We start from the raw sequence: 13,540 nt of genomic DNA, 5'->3' as shown, positions 1-13,540 counted from the left end.
TCAAATACATTCCTCTTCCTTGAATGCACTGTCAAGACCATTGGATTGTCTAGGACCAGGCCCTTTGTTGAAAACTTTCCACTCTATTTACTATTCAATGAATTAATCTTAAAATGCATCTGGATTTTCACAGTTATCTCCGAGTGCCGCATTAGACATTTTTTTCACTCATTTTCTTATTTCAGCATGATACAAAATTTTTATGTTGCAACATGATAGTTTATTGAGTGTCGTCAAGGTCCCGGTGTAATCCATGTTAAGAAAACTTAGAGATGCTAAGAGAGAAAAAGCGCGATCAAAAAACAGAGTGCATTTATCTAGAACAGCCACTTGCAATCAAAAACAAAATGGGGCCCTATTTCTTTTTAATATCGAAGTGCAACTTGAAGCAGTTGCATTAGATAGATAAAATTTATACAGAGGAAAGAAACAGTATGCCCAGATGCAATGAAGGACAAATGCATGACATTGCATTTCCTGTTTGTAAAATTCCATCTTAATGGTCAGATAGCAAAAATTAAATCACGTACGATAGACATTTAGAAAAAATATCGTCCGAACATTCTACTCTTTTAATCGCAGTTGAAACAATACATTAAACCAATTGAATGAAATAGTCCTTAATGATTTAGTATCATAAAATAAATGACTCCACATGAATTATTATTAATTTACTTGCTCTTTCATTTCAGATATTAATCTAATTGTATTATAAGCGAAATATTTGTGAAACAAATCATAATATTATTGTGTACTAGCTATGAACCCGATGTTAAATGAGATGAAAAGAATTTGCGATGTCCAATTTGCTTAATGTAAATATTGTTTATCGATGATATATTGTATACACAAAATCCTCTCATCGCTTTGTATGTTTTAAATTTAAAAAAGAGAATATCATTTCTATCGCAGACAGCTGATCCTTCAGTTATTAATATCTTTAAAAAATGGCTTAAAATTTAATAATGTTGCAAATGGCAGCGCAAAGGAAAATAATTTTTTAAAAATTTAATAAAAGTACAGTAATTTTTTTCTCAGATTTACTGATTATTTACTATAATTTTCACTACAATTTTTCACTATAATTTATATAAAATAAAATATTGTCTTCATACAAAATGCTATTATTTTTGTTGCAAAAATTATTTCGAGGAACCGATCAGTAAAGAGTTATAGTAATACATATCGTTTCGGAGTAAATATAAAGGTGTTATATTCTATTATAAATTTTACTACAAAAATATTTTTAAAATCTAATTCTACAAAATCTTAGCCTTATTTTATTTATTTCTCTTGTCTGGAAGGTCAAATATATTGTTTTAACTACACATATACAATGGGAATATATAGTTAACATATAAAAAATTGATTATTTAATTAACGATAAATATTCCCCGAAACCATAAGTATATATAAAAGTTAATGGGTGTAATTATAATTGGAATAAAATTTATTTCGTAATTTAGATTTCCACTGCTTAAAAAAATTTAGGCTTTTTTTAAAATAATAGTTGAATTGAAATAAAATGACTTACAGCTGGACCATTGGGATATAACCAATAAACCGGAAATAGACCGAGTCCACACTCTACGGCCAATTCTGATTGGAAAATTTCTTGAAAGATTTCGAATGATTTCTGACACCACTCCCTGTTGACCAAAAATTGAAACATTTATGAAGTTGGAAAGTAAATAGAAGCATTTTAAAAGAGAAGTTTGTAAAAAGTGTCTGTGCACAACAAATTGTTACCCGCCGAGTAATAAGCCAGATCAGAATCTTCCACAAAACCTTACAATATACCTCAAATGGAGATGAATAATATGATTAAAGGGTATTGCAATCTCTCTTGTTTGATTGAGTGTTTAATGTTTGAAGTTTTGTCCCATTTTATGCTTTACGAGTAACGCAGTCTTGCTTGTTTGATTGAGTTTTGACGTTTGAAGTTTTGTTCTATTTTATGACTTAGGGGTAATACAGCCTTGCTTGTTTGATTGAGTGTTTGAAGTTTTTTTCGATTTTTTGATGCTGGTTACAGTTTATTTTAAACAATTTGTATATAAATTTGGATTTTTGTATATGTTTTTATATTCATTTTTTCGCCACAGTAGTTCTGAAACATTTTTGGTCAAACTTTGAAAGAAATCTACTACTTTGATATAAAGCGCATTTACCAAATTTCATCCGTCTAAATCAAGGCGTTTTAGAGTTATTTTTCTTAGAGATAGACAGATGGACATTTACCAAAAATGTATTTTTCGAACTCACGGAAATCGAAAACGTGAACATTCTTCAAATGCTCGAATTCGCATGTTTTGACGATTACTATATTTTATGACTTAGGAGTTGATTTTTGATGTTTGAAGTTTTGTTCTATTTTATGACTTAGGAGTTATACAGCCTTACTTGTTTGATTGAGTGTTTGAAGTTTTGTTCGATTTTTTGATGCTGGTTATTTTAAACAATTTGTATATAAATTTGGATTTTTGTATATGTTTTTATATTCATTTTTTGTATGAAGACAAATTCCTTTTCCTCATCGAAGCATGTTTATATGTTCATGCACACATGTTTAATTGAGCATCAAGTATGATCATGATAAGAAAGAAAATCTGAGAAAATCCTGCAATAAACTTTACACCTTGAATTATTGTCAGTTTCCCAGTTGAATGAACAAAGATAAAAAAAAATGTCTACTTGTCTGATTGTGTGGAAGACGGACATGCCTTTTTTTTTCTGTTACCTTAAATAAGCATTTATGTCTCTCATGTTAGTAGAAAATTTAAGTAGATAGCCTTCTGGACTGTCTGCAATCCAAAGGGAAGGGGAGAACTTGAATCCCCAAAGCCCCACCCTACCAGTAAATGAACTCCTTCTGAAGTAATCCGGTTTTAAGCCGAATGTACCTTTTTATACCTTTTGATATTTATGAATGGCTCATGTACTTTTGGCAGCCTGACTTTATTTCCATGTTCGGCGGGAAATCTCAAAAATTATTAATTTTTTATGAATTTCCGCTAAGATTTTCATTTATTTCCTGCAGTTTTGCATTACAAATAAAACTATCTTTAAACAATGTATTTTCGATTAGAAAAATTTCACTAAAAAGTAGAATTTGAAATAGTATTAAAAATAAAGCACTCATAAAAATATAAAAATTCAAAATTATCCACAATTACATTTTGCAATATACTTACCTGAGAGTCTGTACAGGCATATCCCCTAGCAGATAAGGCGTCAAAAATCCAGCCGAACCATCACCTGTAGTCTCAGGGGACCACTTGTCTGAAATGACTGTCACCTGCACATCTTTCAAATTCTCAGCAATTACGACTGCTGTCGTCAATCCAACGACTCCTCCACCAACGATAGCTACTTTACGAACCATTTCTTTCAAAGAATTTAGAAAAAAATCAGATTTTGCATTTTATGTCATAAAAATAGTGACAATAGCATTAATTTTTAACATGGCAACATTATACCTTATGAGTAAAGAAATAAGATGAAAGTGTTCAATATTAGTATTGTTATATTTAGATCCAATGCTTTCAAATTTAGCCATTCTTCTTATTTAAACTTGTTTACTCCCACCGGCAAAACTGAATTCGATGTCTATGCATAAATAACCTAACAATTGGAAGTTATGGAAGACATTATGGCATAACTATGTAATATCTAAGGTACTGCAGTAAAATTCCTAATGGTATATTTTATTAAAATAAAGATACTGTAACATATACCCATATCTACTGGCATAAGCAGTACAATTTCATTGGGTTCGCAACAGAGAATTCTATTCTACTGGGTTTCTTTATTATTTGAAAATCTTTAGAAAATTTCATTTCTCACTATCTGCTTTCTTATTTAGGTGATTTTTAAAACAACAAATCTTCAACTCACTTTGGAAACCCCGATTTTAAAAAGAAACATTTAATTATTCTAAAATTTTATAAGAATTATATTACTTTTTTTATATTTTACCAAGTAGAGTGGAACCATCTTATGGGATTCCGATTAAAATTATAAATAATTGGAACAAAAGATAATATTTTGTCTCTAAAAAGCCAGAGAAACAGTGTGTGATGTGAAAACTGAGTCATGCTAATAAATTTCTATTAACAGTGGTGTGTAATTCGGTGTTCTTAGATCCTGGTGCCATGATATAAACGATAAATTTAGGTATATTATTTTACTTATAAAAGTGTATTTCTTTTAAATATCAAAAATTTTGTAATTCAAGAGTTAAAGTAAATTATAATTAAAAAAGAGTTATTTAAAAAAAAATTTCTGTGCTTTCTATAAATTTTTGTTTATTTTTTTAAAAAACTGAATGATATTGAAATGATTTTTTTACTTCAAAATTAAGGATCTGGCAATATTCAAAATCATTCAGAATGAGTTCCTTTGGAGCGGAGACTGAAATATTATTTAATGTTTCTACATAGCATTTTTAGATTTCTACGTACTGTGTAATTATCTGTATAATATGAAGTTTAAAGTTTAATTGGAAAAGACAAAGAACGCTTTAAAATTATTTAGAACATTTTGGCGACAATACAGAAGTGATCAAGCCTATTTTTCTGGAAAAGAACCAAAGGAGGATAAATAATTGTTGTATTCCATGACCAATTTTTGAAAAAATCCTATAAGGCAATTTGTTTTGTTGTATAAAATGAGCTTTCTGACTTATTAACATTTAGGATGAAATTCCGAAACCGATCCAAACTGTGCTACATATGAGCATGCTGCAATACCAAATAAAGTTTCACGCGCATCAATAGTAAGAACAGCGTTAAGTTGTAACTAGTCATTTTGAGTAGAGATATATGAGGAAATATATTTTTATCCTTGCTTCCTATTTTTATTATGCTTATAATAAATTTTTACTTCCTTTGAATACTTCATGTTTACGCTAAGGAAATAATTAATGCTTATATAATAACTGCAAAGTTAGTTGATGCTATCAGTTACAAAAAAGCTATTGTACCTGGTATTTTTAATAAATATCTATATGATATCAAGTTTTAATATATTATTTGCCTCTCTTTCGAGTAACATTTATTAAAATAAATATTGTTGGAAATAAAAAAATCATATTTTTGTTATGAATTTTATGTTGAAAGCTTAATTCTTCTTTTCAGAATATACTAGTGACATATTTTATGGCATTGAAGTCTTTTATCATCTTATATCGAATACACTTCAATGTATAAACTTTTTCACCATGCATAGAGACATTGCAAAAAAATTGCCCACTTCTAAATTGCCACGATGTTTCACATAACTATTATTATGATCCAGTTGATTTTTTTTTATTTCCTTAAAAATTGAAGCAAATTCCTCAAGAATAAAATTAATTTTGCTGTAAATCTTAGATAAAAATATACAAAAAAATTTGAAGTATCTTCAAACCAACAGAAATATATTTATGTGTAATAAATGTAATGAAAACATTAATCATTAACTGAAAATGCGAAAGAGTTAAAGATATGTTCTTTTTCCTTTCCTTGTTATTCTAATGACGAGAACTGCTGACGCTTTCAATAGACATTTTTCTGAGATAATTTAGTTATCGATTTGGAGATAAACATTTTCAGACTTATCTTGATGTCGATGTTTCGCTGCATTGTATTACTTGTCATTGTAGTTACGATTAGACCAAAACTAAGAAACATGGTGAGTAACAATAAATATTATAAATATGGCATTACTTTTAAAGATCGGCGACTTTTTAAACACATTTTGTAAGGAGTTACAATCGATAAGCATCTTATTAAACAATGTATCTATTTAAATTTTTTTCTTCGTTATACAGAAATTTACAGATTTAGGTTCAAATGTAGAAATTTTTTATGAAACATACAAACATATTCGTTGTGATTAGTGATTAATACAATGAACAAAAAAAAATGAGGGGAGAAATGATTCAAGCTTTTGCTTTTACTAGCTAACTGATATCATAATTCGGATTTAACTAAAGGCATACATTTTAAAGATTTCAAAATCTATTAATTAAATTTAAACACATTTGAAACTTAGTTTAAAGATTTTAATTGAAAGAATGATATTAATGAATGTACCATAACCTTTTTTTTCCAAATCATCAAATGGATTCGTTTTGAAACGAAATATTTTTAAAATATTGGTGTCATTCATTACATAAATAGAAGGCATTTATTTTTAAACAAATAAATGTTTGTTAATTAAACTGCTTTCAAATGTCAGAGGAAAATTAATAGTAAAGTCCAAGAGGCGAATAATAGGTATAAAAGGTGAAAAACAATTAATTGTAAATTTAATTTTTGTAATGTTATTCAATTGCTATTAAATTCTATGGTAATTTGTAAAAATTCTTTACTATGAGAAAATAGAAGTTTCATTGTAATGTGATTGAAATAAAAACAGAAGAAAAGAAGAAACAATGAAAGAAGTTAAGAATACTAAGACATAATTTTAAAAATTTGAATTGTCTTTGAAATTTAGCTTTACGTATGTATTATTTTAGTATTATTACAAAATTTTCTAGTTATTCAAAAGATTTACATAAAAAATGCTTTAATACAAAAAAGATATGAATAGAAAAGACTTTGAAAATTAATTATGAACAGTTGAGTGATAAGATAGCCCTGTTACAATTTTTAATGTTGTGAAATGTTTTAAAATATTACAATTAATATAATTCCAATATTTTAATCATGGCTTAACCAATGCAATCCTTATTGTAATATGTATCTTTAGTATTCTTATTCAACATTAAATATATTTGCGACTATAATTGTCTGCAATACTTGATTTCTGAATTCTTATATGATTTCTCAGATTTTTTTTTTTATTTGACCAAACTCACAAATTATCACAGATCTGAAATTTAATAAATCAAATTATGGAAATGACCAATCATGATTTCAATTTTTCAGTGAATATTAGTTTATTTTAATTCATCCACTTCTATTATATAATGAAATATAAACAAGGTTATATCGTTTGTATAAGCATTTTCTTTTAATTAACTATCACCGACTCCATCTACCTACCCAAAATAGTGTATGGCTTATTTAAGTTTAACAAAAAGTATAAAACATTCGACTGACACATTTATAATTCAAAGAAATATATAAAACAACATATGATATTTCAAAAATATATACAAATGTATTTAACATGGAAAAAAGTTCTTAACAATTTAAATCATTGAAACTTTCAAGTTATTTAAATTAAATAGTAACTGCCAACTAATATCAAACGGAAAAAATTACTATAAAACTAAAATAAAATAAATAATATTGCATAAAAAATAAATTTTACAATAAGAAAATTTTAAATTTTACACAAAGAACAGTAAAAAATTCACCAGCAAATAAGAATGAAAAGTATTAAAAACTGAATAATAATATGAACATAACATAAGAATGAAAACTTAATAATAATTCAACACGCAGAAATAATTATCTAACTAAGAAATGTAATAAATTGAAAATAAATATATTGCTATAACGAATTTACTTAATAATTATATTAATAATTTACATAGAAATGATCTGATTAATTCAGATTCATTCACTTTATAATTTTCGCTTTTTAGTGAAAGTAAGGATTGCAATTCTACACGTCAATAAATTAGATATTATAATTTTAAAAATAATTATATAAAATATTAAATTTTAATCATCAGTTATGAATTTTTTTGCATTATTTCACATTTTTCGTCGAAAATCTAATAATCTGACGAACAATTCTTTTAACAATTACAAATTCAAATATGCTGAATTCTAAACAATTGTATCGTGCATTTGAATATAATGCATCGTTAGATTTAGTAAGAAAAGAGAGCGTACCTATCTCCGATTTTCAGGTTCCAATAATGTCCAAGTAAAAGCAAAAATGTGTTGTACGAACTACAAAACTACGGAGTCGGCGATTATAAATAGATTTTACACAGATAATCTAGAACGAGATAAGGCTTTGTTTTACAAAATCTATTAGAATTTATCAATTATTTTTGGTGTCATATCGTTGATAAGAGAATTTCTGTGGAATGCTGACATTCAACTGCTGCTAGACGGAATTTTGATGCTATCAAAATTTCAACTGTCATTCCTAATGTTACCAAGGCCTGATTAGAATCTCTTAGAAAGTTTTCAATTGAGACCGTTAATACTTACTAAAAATATGTTTTCTAATGCAAATTTATGATCTTCTGATACATATCTAATGTAATATGCTACTTCACTTTGATTTAACTGCACATTTTTGCTAGGGAAAAAACGATGCCCCATCTCAAGGAAAAGTAACATATTGTTATTTTAAAGTGATATGCACATTTGATGTTTATTATGAAATTCCTTCTTATTTGGCTTTAAAGATACGGATGTCTATTATCAATAATATTTAATAAGCCTTAAATTTGCTGATTAAATTGCACTTTTCATCTAACTGTAAAATATGTAGTAGCAAGCAATTTTTATCAATGAAGCTGTCATGGTCACAGTTAAAAAGTTTTTTTTTTTTTAATTGTTTCAACTTCAATGTCATAAATTTACTTTCAACGTAGGATTGCGATATTCATCGAGTAGTTTTCAAATTATTCAACTCTCTTGGCAAGGAAAACAGCGAAAAACCACCACTGACAATATGTAATTTTTTAAAAAAAATCGAACATTAATGCACTTTTTTAAGGAAATATATATATATATATATATATATATATATATGTACCACCATTGTCATTATTTTAGCAGAATTTATCATATCTATTTCTCCTTATAACTCCCATTGTTTCTCTCCCAATCGTTATATAATTTCTTTCTTTATAATTTTATTTATTTTCAGTTTAAATTTTGAGGCAAAAGATTAGAAAATAATTATTTTCTGTCACTTGAAATAAATTCATCCACCAGTGTATGTTGAAGCTCATATACTTTTCGCGCGTGGCGCCATCTAATGAGTTGATTGAAAAACACTTTTCCTTAACAGAACTTCTTAAACGTATGCAAGCAAATTTCAGTATAAATAAAATTCAATAGGTTATGTATGTACAGGCTGACTACAAAAGCACTTACCCTATATATAAACCCCGAGAGACCTATCTGCTCATTCAGTCGAAAGGAAATTTGAGATATCGTTATTTGAAGATAGCGCTCTAGATTGTGCTGATTTAAAGCAATTTAGCCTTCATAATTACAGCTAACGATAAAAAAATTTCAACATTTTCCAATGGAAATACCTAATGCCAGCAGGTGCAAAATTTAATTCAACTTTCAATGAATTTGAACTTTACTGAAATTTTACCGCTTCTTAGCAGAAATTTCAGAGAAAATTATTTCGTAAGAAATATTATAATACCATTTTAAAATTCAAATTTTTTTTTCTGGTAATAACAACTTTTTTTCTATGAAATTTTTTCATTTCTTATTAATTACTTCAAAATGAAGATAATTTTGAAATATGAAGATAATTTAATGAAGATAATTTTGAAATATAGCATCATTTAGACTCAGATCTACTTTATTACTGTACTTTATAAATGCTTTCTCATATTTTTTTCGAATTTTTTTATTTGTTTAAAGTAATTATTTATGCATAAAAGTGTAAAGTGTAAAAGAACTAAAAAGAAAAACTAATATATATTTTCTGCTTAAAAAACTGATGGTCCTTCATTTTTGAAACGATTACAGTGACCAGGACCCAAAGGCAGTCAATAATGTAGTATGGTATAGTAAAAAAAAATTGTGTATAATAATAATTTGGTTAAAATTATTTTTATATTAAAAATATTATGCATAAAAAGTATTTAAATTTTAAGTAACTGAAAATCCTTTTATATCAATAGATTATATCTAAATTAATTAGTTTTTAAAGATTTCTGTAAAATTTTATCTTCTTAATTGTTGATTTCTTATATATAACATATGCATAAGAAAAGTGACAGAATTATCAAAGATTGAGCATGCAGATCTTGAGGTTCCAGATCTCTTCTCTCCTTACAAATCATTTCTCTAACATTTGTTTCCTGTTTATAGGTCAGTGGATAAATTTCGAAAGAAAACGAGTGACTTGTTTTTCTATTTGATAAAATTTGGTTGCTAGTGCTAATTATATATAAAATATGCATCACGTGTACATCACGTGCGTAATCATTTTCGCCCCCTAATCTAATCTTATTTGTGACTTCAAATGTTAATATATAATGGCATTTTTTTATGTGACAGCAAAATAATTTTCTCACACTAATATAATCTTATTTGTGACTTAAAATATTAATATTTAATGGCATTTTTTTATGTGACAGCAAAATCATTTTCGCACCCTAATCTAATCTTATTTGTGACTTCGAATATTAATATTTAATGGCATTTTTTACGTGAGAGCAAACAAAGTAGTCAAGGAGGTAAAGGAATTTGACTCCCACCAAAAACTGTAAGAAATGGATCAATATTTGAGTCTACAAGAAAAAGTTTTCTTAATTACACGCCATATTTACTACATCATAATATAGAACTGTAAAAGAAACGTTAGTTTTATAAAAAATAATCATGTTTTTTATTGTGTTTTTCCATTTGCATTTAATGAAATGTTATGTATCTTTTTAATTATTTTATTTTAGGATTAATCTCTTACCCAGTGAAAACGGTGAAATTATTAAATATATTCGTTTTTGTGCATGTTTTCGTATCTGCAATTAAAAATAAATCTTCACAAATGTGAGCTATAGTGTCACAATCAAAACGGTATCACTGGATTTTTCTCCCTAATTTCAACGCATTTTAGATGTAAATTTCTTCATTTATGTTTTGTAACTTACGCAATTACAAATGGTAACATATGCAAATTACAAATGGTATCCATGCGCCGAAGAAATATCCAAAAATGGTAAAAGAAAAAAAATATTGATTTCTATTTTTATAAGAATAAAAGGCATCATGTAATCTATACTTATAATAAAGCTCAATGTGTGTGTGTGTGTGTGTTGGCGCTCTACAGGCCAGATCATTTGACATATAGCTATCAAATTTGGTACATGTATACCTTAGAGGTCGGGAATGTGCACCTGGGGTCCCTTTTTTTGAAATTTAAAGTAGAATTTTAATTATTAATTAAAAACTAATGTTCCCACCAAAAAATTCTTCCATTTTCCCCACCGCCAAATGAGCAAGGCTTCAGTTTTTTTTTCTCCCAACAGTAATGAGGCTAGGGTTAACAATTTTCGGCGGATTATTTCAAACGATTCTGTTTATTTTCTTAATGTTTTATGCATTTAAAATTAAACATTGTTAATTAATCCATGTTTCAGATTCATTCTGAAGTTCTTTTGAATTAAAATAACACAGAATAAAGGAAATCAAAAATGTATAATCTGCCTAGCGTTACCCCAACTGGCGTAGAAAAATTCACACATTTCCGTTAACGTAACTGGCGAAGAAAATTCACGCATGCGCGTTGTGTTCTTATTGTTGACATGACAACCAACGGATGATTTAAATTATTTTTAGTTTAGTTGCATGCTTTTGTAAGTAAATTGTATTTATGTTAGTTATGTATTTTTTGTATATGCTTATAGTTTTAAGTACATCGTTTTTTAAGTAGTTTTTTTAACCTGTTTTCAATGATTTAAATTATTTTTAGGCTAATTGCATGCTTTTGTAATTAAATTGTATTTATGTTAGTTATATATTTTTTTGTATATGCTTATAGTTTTAAGTACATCGTTTTTTAAGTAGTTTTTTTTTAAACCTGTTTTCGACCGATTATTTTAAACGACTCATTTTATTTTCTTAGTGTTTGATGCATTTAAAATTAAACATTGTTAATGAATCGATCTGTTCATGATGAATCTGAGAAATTTTTGTTGACAAATTCTTGAGATATTACATAAATTAAGAAAGGTATTCTTTAGTGCCCATAAAGTTTAAACGCTCAGTGACTCTATTATTAGTAATCATATTATTAAAAAAATGCTTTGTTTCAGTAAAAAATATTATTATATTAATTGCAGATTAATCATTTACACTTTAATTTAAAGCATTATTTCTACGAGGGGTAACAGAAAATTAGAAAGATACATATCACGCTATGACTGAAGGCCTTTATAATATTATGAGTGATTTATATGACTATCAAAATTTGAAGTTTTAAAATATTTTGCTGAAGAATCTATTAAAGTTGGAATTGCGTAAAATATTGAATGGTACGACCGGAGTCTAACCCCCTGCTTGGTGCAATTTTTAAAAATCGCCAACAACGGCCTTGCGAAATGTTCAAAAGCAAAGGAGCAGATGTTCAATTATAGTGCATAATAAAGATTGCCAGCTTTGGCGCGTTATCGCAACTTGGCGAAGAAGGGGGTTAAACTCCGGTTCAACCTATTTAATTATTAAAATTTAACCGAACATTAAGATTGGCGAACCGGGTGGTCGCCAAAGGCGGCTAGAAAAAAAAATAAATTGCATAAACTATTTAAAAAACATTATAAAATATTAAATTTTTGATAAAATGCTACATTTGTTCTAAGCTTAAATTACTGGGTTTTTTTTATTTTCCAATTATTTAATTATTAGATTTCATCATTAATATCTACTACGATAATATTACCAAACCAGAAGTGAATATCCACTGATCGTTTTTCGTTTACCTCCATAAAACGGCACTATTAGTGTTAATATTCACTGTATTCTAGCATTTCGTATCGTATCCTATATCGTTTATCGATAATTGATTTTACATTTAGGACTCCTCATCTTTGATAGATTGGCTCTAAAATTCAATAATTATAATTTCATAGATCAAAATCAAATGATTATATTTATTTTGTTTTATACGTTTTTGAATCATCTTATTCACATATAAATGAATAAAGTAAAACTTTTCATATATTTCAACCAAATATTGACCTCATATCTATAATTATTTTTGTAAAACCATACACCAAATTTCATCTACCTTTTCATACTTTTAAGTTAAGTTTGAATAGACAGAGGTACTTTATTTCCCCAGTTAGACTCAAAATTTAATTAAAATCTGAAATATTGTTGTAAAGATCACAAATCAAACTGTATTTGTTTGTCACAATCCGGATTTCAGATATTGTGGTTATAAACAGATTTTATGCTAAAACATTATTTTCGAACACTATTTGTGTTCAAACTTTCTTCAACTCAAAGAAATAGGAATAGAAGCCTGTCAGAAGAAATTTTGATATACTTCCAGGTCAAATTTTTGGATGATGAAAATATTGTGTATAGTGCATATTCAAATGAATATCTACTACTAATAAAAAGGGATATATGTTCTGAAGATCTCCAGCGTAATTTTTTGATTGGAATATCAAATTTAGTACTTAATCTAATTTTTTTTGGAGGGGAGTTTGCAACTTGGTGTGATATCTCCTTTTTTTTTATTTTTTAAAGTTTTAGTTACTTAAATATTAAGAGAGATTTTCACGGCTTTTCTTAATGACTTTTGAGAAATTATTATACAAAAATAACTTCTACATCTTTTAAAAAGTCGGTCTTTTTTTCTTTTTTAATGATATCTATTTAATTACGTA

At 27.2% G+C, this 13,540-nt stretch overlaps 1 protein-coding gene across 1 annotated transcript in view; it reads right to left on the bottom strand.

The window, feature by feature from the left end:
• Positions 1-7,921, bottom strand: part of LOC129966153 (D-aspartate oxidase-like) — a 29,111-nt gene extending 21,190 nt beyond the window's left edge. The window contains exons 1-3 of the mRNA XM_056080548.1: positions 7,833-7,921; positions 3,195-3,387; positions 1,535-1,649 (exon numbers count right to left, since the gene is read on the bottom strand). Of these exons, the coding sequence (XP_055936523.1) occupies positions 1,535-1,649; positions 3,195-3,385 (306 nt within the window). The 5' untranslated portion in view covers positions 3,386-3,387; positions 7,833-7,921. The remainder of the gene's footprint in view (positions 1-1,534; positions 1,650-3,194; positions 3,388-7,832) is intronic.
• Between the last annotated feature and the right edge of the window lie 5,619 nt (positions 7,922-13,540).

Source organism: Argiope bruennichi, chromosome 4 (genome assembly GCF_947563725.1).
Source record: "Argiope bruennichi chromosome 4, qqArgBrue1.1, whole genome shotgun sequence".
In the NCBI taxonomy this organism is placed as follows: domain Eukaryota; kingdom Metazoa; phylum Arthropoda; class Arachnida; order Araneae; family Araneidae; genus Argiope; species Argiope bruennichi.
Note: the sequence above shows the minus strand (reverse complement) of the source record. Positions and strands in the feature narration are given on the sequence as shown.